This window comes from Oncorhynchus kisutch, unplaced genomic scaffold (assembly GCF_002021735.2).
Source record: "Oncorhynchus kisutch isolate 150728-3 unplaced genomic scaffold, Okis_V2 Okis03b-Okis08b_hom, whole genome shotgun sequence".
NCBI lineage: Eukaryota > Metazoa > Chordata > Actinopteri > Salmoniformes > Salmonidae > Oncorhynchus > Oncorhynchus kisutch.
The window spans coordinates 1549230-1576087 of NW_022261980.1; the positions used below are offsets into that span (position 1 = coordinate 1549230).

The 26858-nt window shown below is 40.6% G+C and overlaps 1 protein-coding gene and 1 long non-coding RNA gene across 2 annotated transcripts in view; one reads left to right on the forward strand and one right to left on the reverse strand.

Annotated features, from left to right (window-relative positions):
- LOC109877131 (microtubule-associated protein 1B) overlaps positions 1-26858 on the reverse strand; it is a 90316-nt gene that overhangs the window by 14586 nt on the left and 48872 nt on the right. Inside the window, exons 3-4 of the mRNA XM_031812390.1 lie at positions 433-515; positions 87-227 (exon numbers count right to left, since the gene is read on the reverse strand). Coding sequence (XP_031668250.1) covers positions 87-227; positions 433-515 — 224 coding nt within the window. The remainder of the gene's footprint in view (positions 1-86; positions 228-432; positions 516-26858) is intronic.
- LOC116359672 (uncharacterized) lies at positions 1717-10982 on the forward strand. The gene is made up of 3 exons (XR_004206734.1): positions 1717-1810; positions 1921-2002; positions 10900-10982. It is a non-coding gene; the product is annotated as an uncharacterized LOC116359672 (long non-coding RNA).

Genomic DNA, 26858 nt, shown 5'->3' on the forward strand with positions numbered 1-26858 from the left:
AACATAACAACAGAGTAACTACACAGTGTAGTCTATACAGTGTAACGTCAACTTATAGTAAAGTGTTGATGAACAGTTGATCTTACTCCAGGATCAGAGATTATGTCAGAGAAGTGTCTCCAGGTGAAGGCTCCACCCTGCAGTGTGATGTCACCTCCCTGCTCAGAGCTCTGGCCACTTAGGACTAGTAGCTTGTGTCCAGCAGAGTCAGTGACCAGAGAACGGATCTGGACGGGAGGAGGAGAGGGACAAATAGAAGAAAAAATGACATTAGTGGATTATCATCACAGTTGATTGACCTCATCAGTAAGCAGTATCTTTTCAAAAAAGGTTTCCATTGAGAAACATCAACCGTACCATATTTTGTGTATAAAGGTGATTTCTGTGAAGGCAAAAGCCCTCAGTTGTCAGGTATGTCTCGGTCACACCTACCTCTGAAGCAGTAGTTTCCTCTGACGGGTTCACCAACACAACTGTCTCAAGGACATCACTCTTGTACTGCAGGGTCCTCTGTCCTGGAGAGGAAACAAACACAACAAAACACAGGGATAAGAATGATTAAATAAGTAAAACAACAGTGCAGTCAGTAGTCGCAGTTCCTACAATATTTCTGTGCTTGGAAATACTAAATATTGTAACGATCCTCACTACATAAGCCATGTTACAATTCCCACCAAGTGGCTTAACCCTAATGACGCAATGGGTAGGGTGTTTGCCTTTCTCGCCAGTGACCTGGGTTCGCTCCCCTGCACCACTGTTCACTATAATACTGCTTAGAATGCAGCATGTGAAAATAGACTAGACTTATAATTGAGGAATTGTATTATGTGGTGATGTGATAAGCCTTAAGCATTGAGGGTCCATTAAGGAACATGACCAGCAGTTTAACATGTGAGACCTCATGTTTTCCATGATAAGGAGATAGCTAGAAATGTACTGCAGTGATGAGTAACTTAGTCAAATGACAGTACAAAACCATTGGAAAGCAAAACCAGAGAACATGGATCAGAACGATCCTCTGCAACCGTGCTTTAATATTATTGGAAGCGTAGACGCCATAAGTATTGTGGCCCATCATTATTGTTATTATTAGTAGAAGTAGTATTACTATTATTATTATGATAATTATTGTGATTATGATGATGATGATGATGATGATGATGATTATTATTCTTGCTATAAGATGAGTGTTCCTACAGTGTCTGACAGGGACACTTCCAGGATGCACTGCAAGTCTACAGCGGCATCACGGCAGACAGGGCTGTCTGTGAATTTCGCATATTAGACAAGCCAATTAACAAAAACACCAAAACGCTGGGGCTGTATGAAAACATGGCTGAAACCGATTACTGATAATACAACATCTGAGCTTCTAGCATTAGTCAAACACAATTAGCTGCAGACTAACACTGTGAGCCATACACAGGCTTCCCCTCCCTCCAAGGTCCCCTCACTCGCCATCCTATTTCCTCTCTGTTAATGTCTTAAACCCGTATATACATTCTCTTCCATGCCACGTAAACAACAACAATATTGCAAAAGCCTGATTAGCTGCAGCCTGCAAACCCCATTGGCTGTTGCCATGGGGATGCTAAGCTAGCTAGCTATGTTGCCGCTGGCTGAGTTACACTGACCCACTCTTGGCTATGGGAGACGCATTGCAGCATTTCTGAGGGGGAGGGAGGGAGGGACAGGAGGGAGGGAGGGAGGGCCAGACGTGCTGCATGGGAGAATAGACAGCAGAGTAACACAGGAGGAGACAGCAACTGCAAAGGCAGCAGTAGAAGCAGCATCCTGATCCTGCATGCAGGTGCTTCATCAGGGAAACTATTTTTAGCACAAAATGGTTTACTGGCTCATCTCCAACTGGAAGAATATGAGAGGGGTTTAATATCATGAGTGTTTTTTTCTTCACTGCAGAGGGGAAGCAAGGGCATTAGGAGGTAAATAGATGGAACACGGAAGGAGAATGACGTCTTGTTATCCAGGGGTTACGTGTAAGGTAAAAAAAATACACCTCACCCACGTAAACGAGATGCACAAGCTACCGCCACGGGTGACATTTAACACTAATAGCTTTTTCAGCATCTGTGCCTAGTACCAGCTAATGACTTCCTCAAATGATGAGCTAGTTTGTGCTTACAGATGACCAGAATGTGCTCTGTAGTGTGTACTTAGCAAGTAAGCAGCACATATTGGCCTAGTTTTGGAGATTTATTTGTAGTTTTAGTTTCACGTTCGGCTCCAAAAAAGGCTAACTGCTGTAATTTGCTCAGCTGCCGAGAAAGTAAATAGAGTGGAATGAATTGTGTTGAACCTCAGGAGACTGGGGATCCGTCCAAAATGGTACCCTATTCCCTATATAGTTGACTACTTTTGACCAGGGTCCATAAGGCTCTGGTCAAAAGTAGTAAATAGGGAAAAGGGAGCCATTTGGGACTTATGTTGGGATTGTGACTGTTAGAATAACAATGCCAGCGGAAAGGCCAATGTGTGTACATTTTCATGCTGGATGAATACACATCAGGAAGAGCAACAGTGACAAATCAGACATTTTGACTTTTTCAAATGAAGCGTGGAACTTCTCTAATGTGAATGTCAATGATACTGGAGGAGCCTGGTAATGTTCACTGAGGGCTAATTCTCAAAAACTACCCGTCAAACTCTCAATACACTAACACTGGATACAATAACCTACAATTTTTGACTATGAGTGGCAATGTCTTTGGGGATTGAGTTAACTGGTAAATGTTTAAATCACATACGCAGTATTACGCACCCACCTTACACAAATACACATGCACCAGCACCCACACCTTTTTCTGTTACAAAGGGCTCACAAACTCAAGGTACAGTATATAACGTAAACTCACCCCATTCCGTACAAATGTGCTTAACCGCAACATTCAAACGAGGCTTCAAAGAAAACTAATGGGACTGTAGCGACTGTGTTGACTTCAAAATCGGGGGTGTGAACTAGGTTTCTATTCAAGCGTGGATCGATATGGTAATGGCTCTATAGTATTGGAGAAAAGTTGAAAAAACGGACCCTCCGTTACATCTAGACGTGTCATGTCTTAACGTACAGCACGCATAAAGCAACTATTTCTGTCTTACAACCTCTCTCCACCTGGTGTAGCACTTCTCTCATCATTTAAAAACAAGAAATGAACAGTGACGGGGGTAAGGGGGATACCTAGTCATTTTTTGCGTCATCATTGCATGCGATCATCATTCTCAAAGCCGCTGTTTACTTCTAAGATCACTTTAGCACCGCCCTAAAAACCAGATTCAAATTCGACACAAACCTTCAAATAGGTATGTAATGACACATTATATGAACTCTTTATAGTGCTTTATTTACATTTTAGAGGCGATAAGGTGATAAGTTGGACAGATCGAGTGAAAAAAAGCACTTTTCCCACACAACATCTCTCCTTACTATCACGCATTAGTTTCGCTTCCCCACCCGCCATTTTGGAAAAAGACCCGACGGGGCTCAGTGCCTGCTTGAATTATGCAGAAACGGGCAGTGTTTAGGTTATGTAATTGATTCTGTTGGAAAGGGGAGAAATTGTGCTTTACAATGGTATTGACATTACAGTTGATCTGGAAGTATTACGTTTTTGGGTCGCTAGAATAAGGGCAATTGTACGGATGAAGGCAATGTATGAGTTTACGTGAGTTTACATTAGAGGCTAAATGTATTCACTATTTCTAAAAAGCTGCTTCATTCATGTTGTGTCTTCTGTTACAAGGGACATACCAGGGGTCCAAGAGGTTAAGCTGCATGAGGAAACACAATCATGCTTTGAGCCTTTTCCTTACCCACATAGGGTCTATAACATTCCGTGTCTGTTATTCTGCCCAGGGGTCTCATTCAATGAGCAGGGCCCTGTATCTGAGAGGATCAACCTTATCTCTACAATCAAATTGAAAATCACCAGGATAGCTCGGCCTCTGTATGACCTCCAGATGTGTCTTCTTCACAGAGAATAATAGAAAGCGCACAATAGCATCACTTCCTGATCTCGGAAAAGCACTCTCACCCACTGACATTGAGAATGAAGACAACACAGAGATAGAAATGCCCAACAATGTAATCCACAGACACAGCAGAGATTTGATTTGATTTGATTAGGATCTCTTTTAGTCCTCATTCGGACTAATCTTCCAAGAGTCCTCGAACATTAAAATACAATTTATAATACAATCATATTTTCTCATATAACAAACTGTTACAAACAGCAGACATAATACCCTGCCATATTGAACAGATAAATACTCAGTCTGAAAAGATAGATTGGTTCCTTCATCTACCATGGTCCTGCACAACCTTCCAAGTTATTATATTTAAATGGTTCTAAAGTATTTTTTGAATTTATATATTGAAACGTTTCTGGTTTGCTAAATTCTTCCATTTCTTTAATGCTCTGAATCTAAATGTTATTTTGCCCACTTCTCTTTTCTCCTGGGATAACACATACAGTAGATGACTGACAATCTATTCCTAGTATTGTCTCTTACCAACTGAATACTGTTGTGAATGGAGTTTGGTCGTTTTAAATGGGGGAAAGAAACATGTTTTTGTTGTATTATCTTGTTGATTAATGAGCACCCAAGAGCATTGTGCATGACTACAACAGAATAATCATATCTCCACCTTAAAGCAATCCTTGCTGCTTTATTCTGTGCAATCTGCAGCCTCCTAATTTCACTTGCTGATGCATTTTCCCAGAACACAGAACAGTGGTCACCTGACTCCCAATTAATGCTTGGGTTATTTGCTTAAGAATCTTTTCCGGTAAATATTTAGCTATCCTTCTGATCATGCATGCATATTTTTTGTATATATATTTTTTTACATAGATTAGTTATTTGAGACGACCATGATAAGCAGTTGCCATTATCCATAGCACTGAGCCACTGGTCAGTCATGTCAGTGGAATGTTTTTGCTGTAATCAAATCAGAGGGATGGTTCAAGTGATATTCCACCCAAACTCTGTATGCCATGGGCTCTCCAACCATGTTACTGCAACTACACAGTGCTTAATTTGGGAAACCAAGTTAAATCTGTTCGTGAACATCGATAGTAACATGTTTTCACAACAAAACATATTTCGTTAAACTGTTGACAGACCCTCTCTCTGCATGCTTGAGAAAGGAATTGTCACGTTGGGTGAAGGATCGGGAGACAGGCGCAGGAATGCGTAATAGTTTTTTTATTTCACCCAAATTACAGCGTGCCATGTAAAAGCACGGGGACAAAGACCAAACAAACACGTATACAGACCCCCAAAAAAGTGCGAGGAGTAGCTCGAATAAATACACAAGCGCACAATGATACCACACGGGACGAGACCCGTAATCATCTGCGCAAAGCAAGCGGCACGAAAGCCAAAACAACAAGGCACAGGTACTCACAGGCAAAACAGACATTGAAACAATAATCGACAGCCCAATGGATACCAAAGGGCACATTTATACAACTACAATCAGGGAAATTGGGACCAGGTGTGCGTAATGCTTCGTAAGAAGCATTTCAAGGTCCTGGAGTGGCTTAGCCAGTCTCCAGATCTCAACCCCATATAAAATCTTTGGAGGGAGTTGAAAGTCCGTGTTGCCCAGCAACAGCCCCAAAACATCACTGCTCTAGAGGAGATCTGCATGGAGGAATGGGCCAAAATACCAGCAACAGTGTGTGAAAACCTTGTGAAGACTTACAGAAAACGTTTGACCTCTGTCATTGCCAACAAAGGGTATATAACAAAGTATTGAGATAAACTTTTGTTATTGACCAAATACATATTTTCCACCATAATTTGCAAATAAATTCATAAAAATCCTACAATGTGATTTTCTGGATTCTTTCTCCTAATTTTGTCTGTTATAGTTGAAGTGTACCTATGATGAAAAATACAGGCCTCTCTCATCTTTTTAAGTGGGAGAACTTGCACAATTGGTGGCTGACTAAATACTTTTTTGCCCCAATGTATTGTGTGTTTTGAATGAATCATCAACTTAGAAAGCACTATCCATTTCATTTAGTTAGGCTCTGAAACAGCGTCCATAACGACCATGTTTTCCTCTCAGTTTCAACCCGTTACTGAACTTCTTTCTTCAAATTGATCAATCACAGTGAGGTGAGTTTTATAAGTAAAATACGGTTGTGATGATAAGTGTTTGATGTGATTCTGAATAGCATTTGCATTGATGTCAGAGTGGTTAGAGGTGGTTAGAGGGACAATAGAGCCCTGAGTTCCCGGCCATTGGGACCTGATGGAGGGACAATAGAGCCCCGAGTACCCTGCCATTAGGACCTGATGGAGGGACAATAGAGCCCTGAGTACCAGGCCATTAGAGACCTGACAGTCATTAGCAAGTTGGGTGCTACCAACACATGTCCAGAATGCATAAGAGGAAATTACCGTGACTCAACAGTCACTTAGGAATTTTTCTGCGGTCATGACTCATGACTGCCGGTGTGGCGGTAATAAGGCCACTGCAACAGCCCCAGTTCTATATCCTTTCAAATGCCGGTTTCCATTTTCTCTCGGCTTGGCTGCAGGGAGGCAGAGAAGCCTGACAATGGCGCTGTTGGCTGTAACGACAACCACAGTCTCCCTCTTCTTTCCTTTGTGTTAGAAGTGCCTCTGACTGAGATTCAACAGGTACTGAGGCTGAGCTGACTGTCTGAATATTAATGTCACGCTTTTCAAACATTAACATTCAACTTCCTCCCCCAGCTGGATCTACTTGATATGCTGATTGCCAAAACATCTGAGAGACAAAAAAATATGCTTACTGAGGAGAACACTTATATAATGCAAAATAAACAAGGACCTGCTTAAAATCATAATAACATCATATGACATGATGTTAACCTTTTACACTCCTGGGAATTGACCGATATGGATAGGGATAAATTGACATTTTTCTTACAGAAGAAATATGAAAAGCAAATGCATAACCATGGTAGCAATTGAAAGGGAACAGTTTGGAGATTATGGGGAAATGATTAGACCAAAGGTGAGGACACAACAGTTCACCTGACACGAGACTGAATCCAAACATTACACTGTTGATTTTATGGGCATTTTACCTTTTCTGTACTTTTCGCAGAATTTTGTTGATAACGAAATCAGAAAATACTAAATTCAGAGAAACAGATGGTAATTTTGATGCACATAGAAATGAGTCATGTCATGAGTGCATTCAGGTGCTGTAATTTTTCTCTCACAATAAACGTTGTGTTCAGTACAACCCAGGGTATGACACCATGTCATCTTGTAACTGAACATCAAACATAGTGATTATAAATGTTGACACTGTATATGACATATGGTTTTTTATTTGGAAATGTGAAGTGAACATTTGGACTGTATGACATCAAAGCGGTATTTATTAGAATCCTCAACGTCTCATCTTTCAAAATACATCGAGTCCTCTTCATTTACAGCATTTACCCTCACACAGACAATAAAAAGGTGCCCAATTAGCAGGAGGCGCGGTGCTCAAGTTCAGAACAGCAGTCAGTCAAAACACGTACAGAGCTGTGAAGCGCAGAGCCTGAGCTCTGTACAGCCACTATGTTCCAAATCTGCCATTTTGAACCCACATACGGGTGTGAAGGGCTACTGAAAGATGTCGTGCTCTGATTAGTCCAAAAGACTCATTAACATTTCCAACCCAATAATTATCAAGTCCAAGGACAATCTCCAGCTAAGCCTCTTCCTCTTCATGGAAAATGGGCCTGTGAGCCCACATCAGACCTGGGTTCAGATTCTATTTCAAATCATTTCAGATACGTTATCTATGCTTCTTTGACCTTGTCTGGCTTAATGGACCAATAGAATAGTCCCAGAACTGCTATACCTGCCCATCTGGCACCTTAGGCAGGCTAGAGCAAAAGATATCAAATAGAATTCGAACCCAGGTCTCGTCCCCACACCAGCTTGCAGAGACAGCCACATTATTTGAAAGTGTATCCTTCCTTCCTCCCTTCTTTGACATAACCACTGACTAGAAAGGACTGGACAGGTGAAATCTGTGGTGAAGCCCTTGCGTTCACCTGTAAAACCATGTTTAATACATGATTACTTCAATGAAGGGAGGAAGGGAGCAAACAGACTCACACAGCCCATCAAACACATTCTTCAGGCTCTGATATTCGGTCTGATATTAATAAAGGGGTAGGATGAAGTAACCCTTATACAGATGTAGGATCTTCATTTCAGCTAGTTTGCCACTGCAGGGAAATAATCCTGCAGCAACAGGAAATTTGAATTATTATGTGGATTATAAATAATGCACATTTTTGTAAGGATTGATACGTTTTTCTTTGGGCTATATCAAGTCTGAAATTTCTAAGTGGAAATAACAAACTTTAGAACATTAAATTAAAATACACTACAAGTTTGCAAGGAAACTTCTCAACAACAAAAGAGTGATCAAATTAAGATCCTACATCTGTATGCTGATCTGTGGTCAGCTTTCAATTGTCCCATCTAATGGTTAAGGTTGGGATTGTGGAAGAGTAAGTTGATCATAGATCTGTCCATGTGGTTAACTGTCACCCAGAACATTATAGTAAAGCAAGGAGTACAACCGTTAGACAGAGTACAACAGTATTTGTTCTACAGGTGAATACTTTCATGCTTTTATTACTCAGTTGGAACTCTTCACTATGTTTAGCAGATGCTTTCATCTTTCCGTAGCTTGATAACTCATTCTGGAAGAGAGCATATGTTAAATAAATGATATGTAAATATGGGGTGGGTAGTAGTGGGTCCATTCTATAGGCCGAAGCCTCTTATGGCTCTGGGAAAACATGTCTGTGTCCAAATTGCACCATATCCCCTATACAGTGCACTACTTTTAACATGGGCCATAGAGCTCTGGTCACAAGTAGTGCACTATGTATGGAATAGGGACGTTTTGGGACGTACTGAGGGTCTAATTAGAATGGTGTCAGGCACAGAGCGGATCCTATGGTCCAGCTAACACCCTACTCTAACAATGTATAGTGAACACACTCCGAGGGTGTGTGTGTGTGTGTGTGTGTGTGTGTGTGTGTGTGTGTGTGTGTGTGTGTGTGTGTGTGTGTGTGTGTGTGTGTGTGTGTGTGTGTGTGTGTGTGTGGTGCAGAGTAAAACATTTCTCCAAAATATTTCATAACAACAACCAAGAATGTGAACTATTGGCGTCAACACGCCCACTAAAATACTTACATGAGAACAATGTTTTGATTAACTGTATATGCATAATTCCATTCCTCCGCTCACTGTGTTGTGACATCATGACACATGATATGGACAGTGTAACAATAATATATAGCTTAGGTCTTATACAACCTAAAATACAGGTAACTGCCAGAATAAAGGAAACACCAACATAGTGTCTTAATAGGGCGTTGGGCCACAACGAGCCAACAGAACAGCTTCAGTGTGCCTTGGCATAGATTCTACAAGTGTCTGGAACTCTATTGGAAGGATACGAACCTATTCTTCCACAAGAAATTCCTTCATTTTGGTGTTTTGTTGATGGTGATGTAAAACGCTGTCTCAGGCACTGATCTAGATTCTCTCATATGTGTTCATGTGGGTTGAGATCTGGCGACTGAGACACACACACCCTTTAAACCCTCTATGCTTCTTTGAGACCCCTCTTTTAAAGTCACTTAGATGTCTTTTCTAGCCATGGTAGCCAAAATAACGATCAACTGGGCATTTTCTTACATGACACATGGGATGTTTAAATTGCTTAATTAACTCAGGAACCACACCTGTATCGAAGCATCTGCTTTCAATATACTTTGCATCCCTCATTTACTCAAGTGTTTACTTTATTTTGGAAGTTACCTGCATATCTACCATAGCCTACTTATGCCACTGCCAGTATTCATTTTGGATGTTTTTGGGTTGTTAATCTCTCATGGACAGACACATGTAGCATATTTTAGCGTCTTTCAACAGATTGTGCGATGCGACAACCAAAGAGAAACATTGTTCTGCTGGATTTTCGTCACTGATCATTTGGACAAATCACAATTTTGAATTTCAGAAGAGAAGGGAACATTTGGTCCATAGACTTTTCAGAAACTTGCAGAGAGAAGGGGGTGGTGCTAAGGCCCTGCTTCTGCTGCTTGTTCTAGTATATTTTGTAATATGTCACCCCCCCAGAACTAAATTGTGTAGCTGGCGCAAGATTTTAGTTCTGGGTTGGCCAGATTAGTGGGTTGGAGATTCAATCTTTTTTTCTGATTGAAATACACAGCCATACGGCTGTATATACAGAGATGTAAAGCTCAGTGCCAAGCTCTTCCTAATCCACCCCCAAAGATAAATATCTGGCTTTCTAGTAGGTAAACATTTAATCCCTCAAAACTGCATTATCTGCACAGCTGAAGTCCATTAAAAATGATTATCATCATTTGTGGGATCCAGATAAATTGCTTTTCGAGGGCAGCTTAAGGTTTCTGCATTAGTTTATTCCTCAATCATAACATGAGTACTTTTGTTGTAAATAACAAAATGCCCCTCATTAGATATTGCTCCTCTCACTTTCAGAACCATGGACAGCGGAATTTGCAACATTCTTTACGTCACATCACAAAGGAAGTTATGGCTGATTAAAGTCAATATTGTTACGTTCAACCCTATCACTTTCATAGTCACTTTTTATTGTCATTTTCTTCATTTAACCTCTTGAGATGGAAATGTTTTTATGAAGTTGAACATGTGCTCTTTATGACAGAATGTCATAAATGACAAAATTAGACACAATTTTATGACTAAATTAGGTGAAATAAAGAGTTATTTTATAAAATTACTCTGCCCAAAAGGTACTCTATTCCTGAAATGAGCCAAATAGTGAGCAGATATTTATTTTATTTTCAGGAACTGGAGGGTGTGTAATGGATCTCACCCTCCTCTTCTGAGGAGGAGTAGCGAGAAGGATCGGAGGACCAATGCGCAGCGTGGTAAGTGTCCATAATGTTTAATCAAAATGAACACTGAAATACAAAACAACAAACGTGAATAAACGACACAAACGAACCAGTCCCGTGTGGCACAAATACTGACAATAAACACCCACAACTCAAAAGTGAAACCAGGCTACCTAAGTATGATTCTCAATCAGGGACAACGATTGACAGCTGCCTCTGAGAACCATACTAGGCCGAACACAGAAATCCCAAATTATAGAAAAACTAACATAGACAACCCACCCAACTCACGCCCTGACCATACTAAAACAAAGATATAATAACAGAACTAAGGTCAGAACGTGACAGGGTGAGCACAGGGTGACTGTACTAGGCCATGTGTAAGGCTTTTCTGATGTGACAGTGTGTTGTTTGCCAGAGTTGTTTGATGACTAAACATAATAGAATATAGCCAAGGAAGCAGTTTAGGCTATTTTGCTGAGTCAGAGTGTGAAGGAGACATACCTTTATGTGAAAGACACTGGGCTCTATTACTAAATAATTCATGCACAGATTGTGTCATTTTCTACTGTGACAAAAGCTGAAATAATATTTAGCAATTAAGTATTGTATACATGCTTAAAAACACAGACATATATCCTTGTTGGTGATAGAGGTTTATATTTGAGCTGTCTTCTATTGGTTGAGTAGCAATGCAATCATTCTGAAAGAACTCTACACAGTCAGACTTCCATAACATTCCTTTCATAAAAGCTGCAAATGATCAATCTCATTCTAGCTAATTATTGCCCTAATTCATCCAGTAAATTACAGGCCAGGCAGGAAGCCATTTTGTGTCTTCGCTGCCATGCTGATGGACATAAAACGGATGTGTTACCAAAACAACGTTTTGCTGGCTCCATCTCATGCCCTTCTCTTTTTAAAAGAGCAATATAATCCAGCCAAAGCCTTGGACTCACCACTTGATAAACACAAGTGAGATGTCTAAGAGTGAGTGGGTGATGGGAAGGCGGGTGGGGGAGTCAGCAACGGCCCTCCACAAGGCGTCAAGGGATGAGAGAGAGAGAGAGAGAGAGAGAGAGAGAGAGAGAGAGAGAGAGAGAGAGAGAGAAGAGAGAGAGAGAGAGCGAGAGAGAGAGAGAGAGAGAGAGAGAGAGAGAGAGCTATCTCAGCCTCTGACTGATGACTGATGGCTGATGGGTGAGCTTCAGGCTGCATCTCAAATTACACTCTATTCTCTTTATAGTGCACCTCTATTGAACAGGGGGCATAGGGCTCTGGTCTAAAGTAGTGCACTATATAGGGAATAGGGTGCCTTTTGGAATGCACAACAATAACAAGATGCCTGGCTAGCTGGCAGAGATGCATTTTTCTGCCCACTCATCGCTGAGTCGAGTCCAGCAACTCTTGATGTGCTCTTATGCCACCTGAGCGATGTCAACTGTGAGCATTTGGCCTGGCAGCAAAGGCAAGAGGATTTGTGTGTGCATTTGTACACTGAGTATACAAAACATTAAGAACACCTGCTCTTTCTATGACATAGACTGACCAGGTGAATCCAGGTGAAAGCTATGATCCCTTATTGATGTCACTTGTTAAATCCACTCCAACCAGTGTAGATGAAGGGGAGGAGACAGGTTAAAGAAGTATTTTTAAGCCTTGAGACAATTGAGACATGGATTGTCTATAGTGTGCATTCAGAGGGCGAATGGGCAAGACAAAAGGTGCCAGGCGCAGCATTTTGTGTCAAGAACTGCAACGCTGCTGGGTTTTTCATGCTCAACAATTTCCCGTGTGCATCAAGAATGGTCCACCACCCAAAGGACATCCAGCCAAATTGACACAACTGTGGGAAGCATTGGAGTCAACATGGGCCTGCATCCCTGTGGAATGCTTTGGACACCTTGTAGAGTCCATGCTGTTCTGAGGGCAAAAGGGGCATGCAATTCAATTAGGAAGGTGTTCCTAATATTTGGTATGCTCATGTGTATATACATTTGTGTGTATGTCTACATTTGTGAGTTTGTGTGTGTGTGTGTGTGTGTGTGTGTGTGTGTGTGTGTGTGTGTGTGTGTGTGTGTGTGTGTGTGTGTGTGTGTGTGTGTGTGTGTGTGTGTGTGTGTGTGTGTGTGTGTGTGTGTGAACCGCAGTGGCAACACTAGGCCATGTCCAATGTACTGTATGTAATGTTCTCTGACTCCGTGGGAACCCTGCTTCACCACACATTGCATGCAATGTTGAGTGGGTGAGAAACGTTGCTTGCGGCCATTCCAGAGAAGGATTTACATATCTCTGAATAAATGGTACAGATAACATAGAGGACAATGACAATATTTGCTGAATGAATACAATACTCAGAAAACCAGGCATAGGTCAAAACATTGCCATTGCTCACTAAATCAAAAAAGAAAATGTCACTTTTTGGCAGCATACCTAGCAAACCAAAAACATTCCCCGGACATTAGGTCAAATTCCCATTAACATTCCCTATATCAGTGTGTGGGTATGCCTTTCAAATACTTAATATTCCAGTCACATATTATATCATAACACTAGCAGCATTGATGAACGGCATTCCCTTGATGTGACCTGAGGGGTCCATCACTGCCCATATAGGGTTGATGGGAGAGGAATGGGGGTAAAGAATGAGGGGGTGGATCCATACAGTATTGGGCTTACCCCCTACTAAGTGTCACACTACCAGAGGTGTGGCTACCTCTTAGTGGCAGTATGGAGCAGGATAATTCAGAGTACCTGATAATTCTCTCCTGTTCTCTGCTTAATCAATTAGACCCCTGCTCCATCACCCTGTCATATAACTAGCTGGCTCAGGAGAACCTATAGGGGACACACAGCTCGGGGAGACTACTATCAGGGAAATCACATACTAGGACGCAAAGCAATGACGGACTGCAAGTGTAAACAAAGGAGTGTACCCCCCCTGCACTCACACACAGCGAAGGCAAGTTAACCCCCAACAACAACTGTTCCCTGGGCACCGATGACATGGACGTTGATTAAGGCAGCTCCCCAGAATGGCTGGGTTAAATGCGGAAGACACATTTCGGTTGAATGCATTCAGTTGTACAACTACTCTCCTTTTCCACAAATGATCCGGTCACTGTAAAAACCATTCGAATAGCAGCAACAACAAAAACATACACATTTTCTCCTCTTCTCTGCTCGTGACTGCATGTGCTGCTGCATCAGGGAGGGGGGCATCGCCTAGGCAGCCGAAGACTTGTTTTCTACAACAATTTGCTTGTTTCAGCAAGGAGCAACGTTGTAGAGTTCATGTTACAGCAGAAACGGACTCATCCTCATGAATGCCCGGCCGTCATGATGGTTATTTTATTTTAATGACGATCTTCATCCATAACCGTCTGTTACAGCATTATAAATTAATTGTTCCAGCCATAATTGTTATATTCTTAAAGCTGCAATATGTGACTTTTTGGGTGACCCACCAAATTCACATAGAAATGTGAGTTATAGATCTGCATTCTTATTGAAAGCAAGTCTAAGAAGTGGTATATCTGTTCTATGTGTACCATTTCTATGGTACCTGTTCTTAAGTTTTGTTTTTGCATCTTTTTCGGATTTGTACACCAGTTTCAAACAGCTGGAAGTACAATATCTTGGGTTGTTGAAAATATATTTCACAGCGGCTTAGAAGGTACCATGATAAAATACACTTGTTATTAGAATTTTAGCAAATAGGAAATGGTGGACGATTTCTGCATAGTGCATCTTTAATGGAATAAACACAGACCTAGTGTCGATAATCCTGATTAGATTCATATCTGTAAGAGATCAATAACTCAAACACCGTCAACTTAATCACCGCTCAACGAAAACTAAGCGAGGCAATTGCAACCAACAGGCAGAGTTTAACCAAAGCTGTGTGTTGTCGCTGATTTTTTTTAAACCATACTAACAGGGGATTACATGCACCTGCATGCTAAAATTGTTTTGATTTCAACCAAAAACCCACAAAAATTAAGTAGCAGATGAGCTGATCTCCTGTTGTTGCCATGCTACTTGATTAGACTACAATTTAATTTGATTAGAAAATAGATTATATAACTCAATCACGATTGGCTTGATCTAGTTCCACATTTTATATGTGGACAGTTCAGGGATATTTTATTTTCCCTTTTTGAATGACCATGTTTATTAGACAAGTTGTAATTAATGGATTACATAAATTACTAATTAAAAAGTCATATGAGTTTTCCATTGATATAACCTGTATGATATATTGATATAACCAGTATGATATATTGATATAGCCTGTATGATATATTGATATAACCTGTATGATATATTGATATAACCTGTAAGATATATTGATATAACCTGTATGATATATTGATATAACCTGTATGATATATTGATATAACCTGTATGATATATTGATATAACCTGTAGGATATATTGATATAACCTGTATGATATATTGATATAACCTGTATGATATATTGATATAACCTGTATGATATATTGATATAACCTGTATGATATATTGATATAACCTGTATGATATATTGATATAACCTGTATGATATATTGATATAACCTGTATGATATATTGATATAACCTGTATGATATATTGATATAGCCTGTATGATATATTGATATAACCTGTATGATATTGATATAACCTGTATGATATATTGATATAACCAGTATGATATATTGATATAGCCTGTATGATATATTGATATAACCTGTATGATATATTGATATAACCTGTAAGATATATTGATATAACCTGTATGATATATTGATATAACCTGTATGATATATTGATATAACCTGTATGATATTGATATAACCTGTATGATATATTGATATAACCTGTATGATATATTGATATAACCTGTATGATATTGATATAACCTGTATGATATATTGATATAACCTGTATGATATTGATATAACCTGTATGATATATTGATATAACCTGTATGATATATTGATATAACCTGTATGATATATTGATATAACCTGTATGATGATATTGATATAACCTGTATGATATATTGATATAACCTGTATGATATATTGATATAACCTGTATGATATATTGATATAACCTGTATGATATATTGATATAACCTGTATGATATATTGATATAACCTGTATGATATATTGATATAACCTGTATGATATATTGATATAACCTGTATGATATATTGATATAACCTGTATGATATATTGATATAACCTGTATGATATATTGATATAGCCTGTATGATATATTGATATAACCTGTATGATATTGATATAACCTGTATGATATATTGATATAACCTGTATGATATATTGATATAACCTGTATGATATATTGATATAACCTGTATGATATATTGATATAACCAGTATGATATATTGATATAACCTGTATGATATATTGATATAACCTGTATGATATATTGATATAACCTGTATGATATATTGATATAACCTGTATGATATATTGATATAACCTGTATGATATATTGATATAACCTGTATGATATATTGATATAACCAGTATGATATATTGATATAACCTGTATGATATATTGATATAACCAGTATGATATATTGATATAACCTGTATGATATATTGATATAACCAGTATGATATATTGATATAACCTGTATGATATATTGATATAACCTGTATGATATATTGATATAACCTGTATGATATATTGATATAACCAGTATGATATATTGATATAACCTGTATGATATATTGATATAACCAGTATGATATATTGATATAACCTGTATGATATATTGATATAACCAGTATGATATATTGATATAACCTGTATGATATATTGATATAACCTGTATGATATATTGATATAACCTGTATGATGATATTCATATAACCTGTATGATGATATTGCCACAGTATAAATGCTGTCTTAAATGAGAAATTACTTTTTTTTAGTTGTACAACTAAATCACCTTTGAGTCTGCTTTTTTGATAATTTAAAAGATAATTCCCTGTAGAGGGTGAAAATGTAAAGCTCAGCTTTTAGGGAGCAGGAAATTTTGGAAGCAATTAATTGAGATCAGCTGTGCTGGCGATTACAATATTGTTTACAATGATTTTTCTTGTCAGAGTGCACTTACCAGACATTTATATCATGAAAGACACTTAGTGGGATAGCTCAGAGAGAATACAACTGTTGATAGCCTGCAAAGTTTCTGAATATGAGACATATAAAACCAGTTAGCACATCTTGCCCCTCCTTAAAGATCTTGGTTTTGGAACTGAAAGTATGTCTGTCTGGCAAATGGCACCCTATTCCCTATGTAGTACACTTCTTTTGATGATGCACTAGGGAAAATGGTGCCATTTGGGATGTAGACTATGAAACACCGACCCAGTGTCACAGGTGTGGCATACTCAAGAGTTAATAGCTTTCATATAGGGCACCAAATGGGACACACATACAGATGTTGGATCTTAATTTGACCAGTATTGTAGCAGCAAAATAAAACTTATGCAACAGGATTTTAATGTTTAGTCCATGACATTGTTTGATCGGTGGTTAGGCTATTAGCTGGTCAAAATTAGGCTACATGAAAAGTGCAATACTATGTGTAAGTGCAGGTTTTCGGTGAATTTATGTAAATCATGAAGGTCATCTGCAGGAAAATTCTCAGCGAAAAAAGAGTGATCAAATTAAGATCCTACACCTATGGAGGTCACTATGTTCTCTGTCATGGTATCTGCTTATTGGACACTGAGATAGGCCTGAGATGACGGTGCTATTAAGGAGAGAAAGAACCCATAGCTGATATGAACCATGTATGTCCAAAAAAGGTAATTCCACTAAAAGCAAGAAAATGTTTAATGAGTAAATGTCTGCAATAAACTAGGCCTGCTCATTGTATTTAATATGACTACATGGACTCTGCGATGTATGATCCTCAGGTGTGTCTCTGCCTTTAGGAAATATACATTTTACACTATTGGTTTCTTCTGGTTTCAGAAGCCTATTCAGAATTGATATGCAGTCTAAATTCCAATAATAACAATGATATGAGTCTTAGTATATACTAAAGCATTATCCAGGCTCTATAACTACAGTACCATACCTAGAATGAAACCATTTCAGCCATGCACATCCTTGTTTTCACTGTGATTGTTGCATTTGAGTGTCATTCAAAGCGCCCTGTCCAACTCAAAGACATTTCTATTAATGTAGCCTTGTCGTGTAGTGTAGACCTACAACTATGCTGCTATGTTGACGTAACATTCTTTCTGTGGAATGAAAGGAATGGCAGCATGTCAAGAAGCATCTACACTGCATTTTGATGCACAGTGGGTTACTTCGGTTTGTGATTCATAGACCATTCGGTTTTTATTTTGGTTATGAAACTCCCCTGCTGCCTGGGCCTACTGGTCGGCAGATACGCTGTTTATAGACGGTTGGATAAATCGCATCGACATTTGGGTCACCCAATTCTTCTCGTCCGAATTACCCGCAAGACAGCGCCATATCTTGACACTTCGTTAATCATGCTGTGGACCAACATCTTCGACATATTGTAGTGCTCGTGTCTAATAAGGGTGGTGAATATGCCTATTTTTGTGCTTTTCAAAATCGGTTTTTTCACATAGCCTAAACTACATCGCCATCATTTTATCCCTTTTAAAATCTACCTGTTATGTGAAATAGGCTATCATTCACATTTCCATACAGAGCTGCTTCATCCTAGTCTGTGTTTTTCATACAGGCCTTTAGCTCTTAAAACCGGGTGTAAAATTAACAAACTGGCAAATACCCAAATGTGTTAATCCTTCCTTACCTATGCAATCGGATTCGGGATTCCTCCACGGTCTCTATACGCAGGGCCAGAGTAGCGATTGCTTTTTCAATTTTAGACTACTACAATACAAAAATACAAAATATAATTCTGTTGTATTTCATTTTGACGGTACAAATAGAGAACACAAGGCATCTTCACTGACACGCAATCCAAATCAATACAGAATATACTAGCCTACCATTACTGTCCAGTAGGCTAATTCCTTTTTTTTTTAGGAAGGAACCATGCAGTCCCGCGAGGTATAGAACATCGGAAATATGACATGACACAAATAGGCTATGGAGGTAAAATACATATTCCACTGACACCTACCTTCTGTGATGCTGGGGAGAGCGCGCGGCACGAAGGGTAGCGAACGGGGAGTGAGAAATCTCGTAGTGTCATTTGAGTGTGCGTGGGGCTGTGGGCGAGTGAGTGAGTGGGAGGGGCACCAATGTGAGAGAATATTGAACTTGTCGATAGAAAGCTGTACGGTATGGTAAAACATTGACACAACCGAGCCGGTGTTCGCCGATGGTCAGGGACAAGCTCAGTGCCCCAGCAGACATTTAACCCTTTTCACTGGCAGAGAGAGGAGTGTGGCCATTGACTAGCTAGTATTTTAAGAAACACATTCTTATCTGTCTCGTATCAGGGCTCGATCAGAGCATGTAATTACATGTATATTATTATATATCTCTACGCCCCAGTGTGCCCGGGCCTAATCTTGGTTAACCCAGAACTAAAACCTAGAGTCATTTAGTCAGAATCTGGCCATCAGAGATGAGCTCAGACCCTGGCACATTTTTAGTACACACTTCTGTTAAGGTGTCCCTCCTTTCCATATACTTAACATCACGTTCTTGTTTTGTCTTGGACATGACAGTCTGGAACTCATTAGTGGTACTGGCTTTCATTTTATAACACACTGAAACAAACACAGGTCCTAGATCTAAAGGGGAGGCAATCAAATATTCAATTATAGGTTAGTGAACCGCCATCGAGAACCATTCATAATCTGTCGTAAGGGTGCTTTTCAAAGATGACAATTCCAAGTAGCAAAAATACTGAGAAACAGAGACACCCATTTCAGATCCAGTCAAAGGTTCTGATCTGCTGTATTCATATCTGTGTTTTAGTTTCCCTCCATCAGTGTGCTACTGTACTGAAGACCGTATCTGCTCAGATGTGCTGTTGGCAGCCAATTCCCTTTCTGATGGGGATTTAGCATTAGTCCACAGGCTCAGTAATCAGTGTTGTGTGTGTGTGTCTGTATGTGTCTGTCTGTGGGTAAGTGAGTGCATGCAAGTGAGCAAATGTGTCAAATGTGTGTGCATATTGGTGTGTGTGTGTGTCAGTCTTGGATCAATACAGCCAATGAAATGTTGGGCTGGATGGAGAGGAGAGAGGGGTGTGAGACAGACAAACCCCTCACAAACCAGCTCTCCAACTCCCTGTCAGATGAACAATCTTAGGATGCGTCCCAAATCGCACCCTAATTCCATAGCTATGTAGTGCACTACTTTTGACCAGTGACTATTTTGACCAAGTCTAAAGTAGTGCACTATATAAGGAATAGGGTGTGATTTGGGACACAACCATTCTCATTACCCCTAAATGGCTGGTATGCATCAGCTGCTGGAGTGGGTACACACAACTACTGAAGGACCTGAAAACAAGATTGGTCATCAAGCCTCAAAATATCTACCCTGAGCCCTGACCCCTGACCCCGTTTACATCCAAACATCCAATCTACCCTGAGCCCTGACCCCGTTTATATCCAAACATCAATCTACCCTGAGCCCTGGCCCTGTTTATATCCAAACATCCAATCTACACTGAGCCATGGCCCTGTTTATATCCAAACATCCAATCTACCCTGAGCTCTGACCCTGTTTATATCCAAACATCCAATCTACCCTGAGCCCTGGCCCTGTTATATCCTGTAAGGGTTTTCCTGTGGTGAAGTAGATGCGGACCAAAATGCAGCGTGGTGGTTATTCATGTTCTTTAATAAAGAAACTAGACATGAAATAACTAACAAAACAATAAATGTGGAAAACCAAAAACAGTCCTATCTGGTGCAAACACAGAGACAGGAACAATCACCCACAAACACACAGTGAAACCCAGGCTACCTAAGTATGATTCTCAATCAGAGACAACTAATGACACCTGCCTCTGATTGAGAACCATACTAGGCCCAAACATAGAAATACCCAAAACCTAGAAAAACAAACTGAGACTGCCCACTCAACTCACGCCCTGACCATACTAAATAAATACAAAACAAAGGAAATAAAGGTCAGAACGTGACATATCCAAACATCCAATCTACCCTGAGCCCTGGCCCTGTTTCTATCCAAACATCCAATCTATCCTGAGCCCTGACCCCGTTTATATCCAAACATACAATCTACCCGAGCCCTGACCCTGTTTATATACAAACATCCAATCTGCCCTGAGCCCTGACCCTGTTTATATCCAAACATCCAATCTACCCTGAGCCCTGACCCTGTTTATATCCAAACATCCAATCTGCCCTGAGCCCTGATCCTGTTTATATCCAAACATCCAATCTGCCCTGAGCCTGTTTATATCCAAACATCCAATCTGCCCTGAGCCCTGACCCCGTTTATATCCAAACATCCAATCTACCCTGAGCCCTGACCCTGTTTATATCCAAACATCCAATCTAACCTGAGCCCTGACCCTGTTTATATCCAAACATCAATCTAACCTGAGCACTGACCCTGTGTATATCCAAACATCCAATCTGCCCTGACCCTGTTTATATCCAAACATCCAATCTGCCCTGAGCTTGTTTATATCCAAACATCCAATCTGCCCTGAGCCCTGAGCCTGTTTATATCCAAACATCCAATCTGCCCTGAGCCCTGAGCCTGTTTATCTCCAAACATCCAATCTGCCCTGACCCTGTTTATATCCAAACATCCAATCTGCCCTGAGCCTGTTTATATCCAAACATCCAATCTGCCCTGAGCCCTGACCCCGTTTATATCCAAACATCCAATCTACCCTGAGCCCTGACCCTGTTTATATCCAAACATCCAATCTGCCCTGAGCCCTGACCCTGTTTATATCCAAACATCCAATCTGCCCTGACCCTGTTTATATCCAAACATCCAATCTGCCCTGAGCCCTGAGCCTGTTTATCTCCAAACATCCAATCTGCCCTGACCCTGTTTATATCCAAACATCCAATCTGCCCTGAGCCTGTTTATATCCAAACATCCAATCTGCCCTGAGCCCTGACCCCGTTTATATCCAAACATCCAATCTACCCTGAGCCCTGACCCTGTTTATATCCAAACATCCAATCTAACCTGAGCCCTGACCCTGTTTATATCCAAACATCAATCTAACCTGAGCACTGACCCTGTTTATATCCAAACATCCAATCTGCACTGACCCTGTTTATATCCAAACATCCAATCTGCCCTGAGCCCTGACCCTGTTTATATCCAAACATCCAATCTGCCCTGAGCCCTGACCCTGTTTATATCCAAACATCCAATCTGCCCTGACCCTGTTTATATCCAAACATCCAATCTGCCCTGATCCTGTTTATATCCAAACATCCAATCTGCCCTGAGCTTGTTTATATCCAAACATCCAATCTGCCCTGAGCCCTGAGCCTGTTTATCTCCAAACATCCAATCTGCCCTGACCCTGTTTATATCCAAACATCCAATCTGCCCTGAGCCTGTTTATATCCAAACATCCAATCTGCCCTGAGCCTGTTTATATCCAAACATCCAATCTGCCCTGACCCTGTTTATATCCAAACATCCAATCTGCCCTGACCCTGTTTATATCCAAACATCCAATCTGCCCTGAGCCTGTTTATATCCAAACATCCAATCTGCCCTGAGCCCTGAGCCTGTTTATCTCCAAACATCCAATCTGCCCTGACCCTGTTTATATCCAAACATCCAATCTGCCCTGAGCCTGTTTATATCCAAACACCCAATCTGCCCTGACCCTGTTTATATCCAAACATCCAATCTGCCCTGACCCTGTTTATATCCAAACATCCAATCTGCCCTGAGCCTGTTTATCTCCAAACATCCAATCTGCCTGTTGATGAATGCTCCCAGTCCCAGGTGGCTCTGGTCATCATTTAATTTCCCATCCCAGCAACATGGTGGCTTGATTACCATCTTATTGGTTATTGCAGCGACCGTACCCACACCACTCTGTTGAACTGGATGTGTGGGTCTAGGTGGGGGGAGGAGAAAAGCCTGCACTGCGATTGGCTCATATATAATAATCTAAATGATACACATATTGTATCCTGCCATTGTGTTGGATAAAATACAAATAAGTAATACATAATATTCAATAAAAACATAATGATCACCTCAATAACCTAATAGTCCGGACTCCTTTTCCTGGAGTGTTTGTAGAGCTATAGTAATCATAACATTGTTAGGGATGTAAGACTCTATAGGACCTCTTTTAATATATACAGTGGAAATGGTCTGTCGTGGGTAGAGTGATGCTGATGGGAGGGGATGGGCTGGACTAGTGGAAATGGTCTGTCGTGGGTAGTGTGATGCTGAAGGGAGGGGATGGGCTGGACTAGTGGAAATGGCCTGTAGTGGGTAGAGTGATGCTGAAGGGAGGGGATGGGCTGGACTAGTGTTAATGGTCTGTCGTGGGTAGAGTGATGCTGAAGGGAGGGGATGGGCTGGACTAGTGGAAATGGCCTGTTGTGGGTAGTGTGATGCTGAATGAGAAGGAATGGGCTGGACTAGTGTAAATGGCCTGTCGTGGGTAGAGTGATGCTGAAGGGAGGGGATGGGCTGGACTAGTGTAAATGGCTTGTTGTGGGTAGTGTGATGCTGAAGGGAGGGGATGGGCTGGACTAGTGGAAATGGCCTGTTGTGGGTAGAGTGATGCTGAAGGGAGGGGATGGGCTGGACTAGTGGAAATGGCCTGTCGTGGGTAGAGTGATGCTGAAGGGAGGGGATGGGCTGGACTAGTGTAAATGGCCTGTCGTGGGTAGAGTGATGCTGAAGGGAGGGGATGGGCTGGACTAGTGGAAATGGCCTGTTGTGGGTAGAGTGATGCTGAAGGGAGGGGATGGGCTGGACTAGTGGAAATGGCCTGTCGTGGGTAGAGTGATGCTGAAGGGAGGGGATGGGCTGGACTAGTGTGAAGGGACTTTCAGCTGTGACTCAAGCAGCAGCTGCTGGGTGGGACAGCCCAGACTGAAATAGATTCACAGTGCCACAACATCCACACTTACACTTGGCATAGAGGGGGAGAGAGAGAGAGAGTATGGGAAAGAGAGAGAGCGATGTATGGGAAAGAGAGAGAGGGAAAGAGAGAGAGAGAGAGAACAGATAAGCATAGGCAGGAGATAGATAACGCTAGAGAGAGAGGGTTTGTGTATGTGTTCACGTGTGAGTGTGTGTAAGAAAGAGAGAGAGATAATACAATTCCTTGGACCAATTTGAAGTGCCTCTGTCTCACAGTAGGAAAGGCAGTTTCGTCATTGTACACTGTCTCTGTTTTGACTGGATTATAACATGACTATTCTCTGATGTAAAAATAGTCTTCAACAATGGGTTCTGGGAAATAAAAGCAATCCTACAGAGGGACAATATTAAATTATATTACTACTTGGGAATTACAATGAATATCTCTCTATTGGTTCTTCCTGTATTTTATCAGCAGATCACCCCAGCATCGATGCAAAGAATAGTGAGGTAGTACTATTACTGTAGCCTGTAACTTCATGTTAATTACAGTTAAAGTATTTTATATACATTGTATATTGTGAGCAGTAGGACCGAATCTTTTGCTATAACTCCATCTCTCTCCCGTTTGAAATTCATGCAGCGTACTAACAACACCCAGGGCTGGCTATAGGCTACAATACTGTACAACTGCATCACCTCAAATGAGTTATGGGCTAGTTCTAACCTCAGACAACTGTTAGAGCACAGATCAACCTGCCTGCCACACCCTTTCCTCCAGACAGACATGCTGCTTCTCTCCTTTATGAATTATCTCAGCTATTCCACCCTTCTTCCTCCTCCCTCCCCTCCTGACCGTCCCTCAATCCCTCCAACATACACACTTCTGCATGCCCACACAGACAGACAGACAGACAGACACACACACACACACACACACACACACACACACACACACACACACACACACACACACACACACACACACACACACACGGCAGCTGGCCAAGGTCAGTGGGCTGTCCACAGCGTGTATGTGTTTCTGAGAGGCTGAAGCATTAACACCCTCTCTATAAACAGTGGAGTCGAATCAGAATAGTTTTCAACTATTGTTTTGTAATTGGATCCTATCAACTGTGATTCCATGGGGGAATTACTGTCATTTGTTTCTTCCAAGTATACAGGTCAGAGAGTTAAGGGGCAGGGTAGTGTGATATTCTTTATTTTACAATCCCAAGATAAATATATTTAAAGATATGTGCGTTATCCAGAGCCATATACTATAAATACAACTCTGGTGATAACCATTAGTTAACCATTAGTTAATAATTAGTTATTGATTAGTTAACATTAGTTAATCATTAGTTAACCACTGATTAACTATTAGTTCATCGTTAGTTAACCATTAGTTAACCATTCATTAGTTATGAGTTGACCATTAGTTAGCCATTAGTTAACTATTAGTTCATCATTCGTTAGCCATTAGTTAACTACTAGTTAACCATTAGTTAACTATTCATTTTGTAATCTGAAGTCTTTTAGTCTTTTCTTCTGTAGAAAGTGTCACTGACCGAAGTGGGTGTTACTCATGTTGATTCTTTAGTCAGAATAGAATATGCCCATTGTTCAACTGTCCCAGGGTCTCATTTATGAAATGTTCTTAGATTTATACAACTTTTTGTGTGTGCAATAGTTTCTTAAAATATGAGAAAATCAGGTTTATATAATGGATACACCGATGAATAAAGTTGTGTTGTTCACAAATTAGCATTTATAAATTACACAATTTCATTCAAATTTTTCCCACAATTTCATTCACATTGTTGCTATGGATGAAGGTTTTTATAAATGCGACCCCAGGACCCTTAAGCTGCTATTTCTGAGCTCAGATCCTATTGTCTGTCTGTATGGTCTTGTCCTTCTCTAAAGACATCTTAACTTCTGTTTCCATCAGATTTCTCTATTGACTGGGCCCAGCCCCTCTGGCTGAAATCAGAACCTGGGTAGGATTTGTGTGTGTGTGTGTGTGTGTGTATATCCGTGTGTCTGCATGCATGTGTGTATGCGTACTTTAGCGTGTGTGTGTGTGTTTGCATGGCGCAGCACCCAGCAGAGCAACAGATCAAAGGGACCGGACCAGAGGGGACTCTCTCTGCTGATCTACGGCCCTCGGTCCTCCTCACGTGTCGACTGCAGGGGAGCAGAGGAGCAGATCAATAACCTGACTCTGAATTATTAATCAGACATTATAATGCTGAAAAGACTGATGATGTCTTCACGAGGACTGGGATTTTACCAGAGTGATACGTTTTTGACAGTACGGCACTTAACAATGATTAAAAACCTAACGGAAAGCTCTATAATGACTCTATGTGTCACGTTCTGACCTTTATTTCCTGTGTTTTGTATTTAGTTAGTATGGTCAGGGCGTGAGTTGGGTGGGCAGTCTATGTTTGATTTTCTATGATTTGGGGTTTTCTATGTTTCGGCCTAGTATGGTTCTCAATCAGAGGCAGGTGTCATTAGTTGTCTCTGATTGAGAATCATACTTAGGTAGCCTGGGTGTCACTGTGTGTGGGTGATTGTTCCTGTCTTTGTGTTTTGCACCAGATGGGACTGTTTTAGGTTTTCTCACATTTGTTGTTTTTGTTAGTTATCTCATGTGTAGTTTCTTTATAAATTAAAGAATATGAATAACCACCACGCTGCGCTTTGGTCCGCCTCTCCTTCAGATGAAGAGAACCATTACACTATGTCTTTGTCCCAAATAGCAACCTATTTCCTATAGTGCACTACTTAGACCAGGGTTTTTTCCCATAGCCTGTAGTCAATAACTTACAGTAACGGTAATGTAGAGG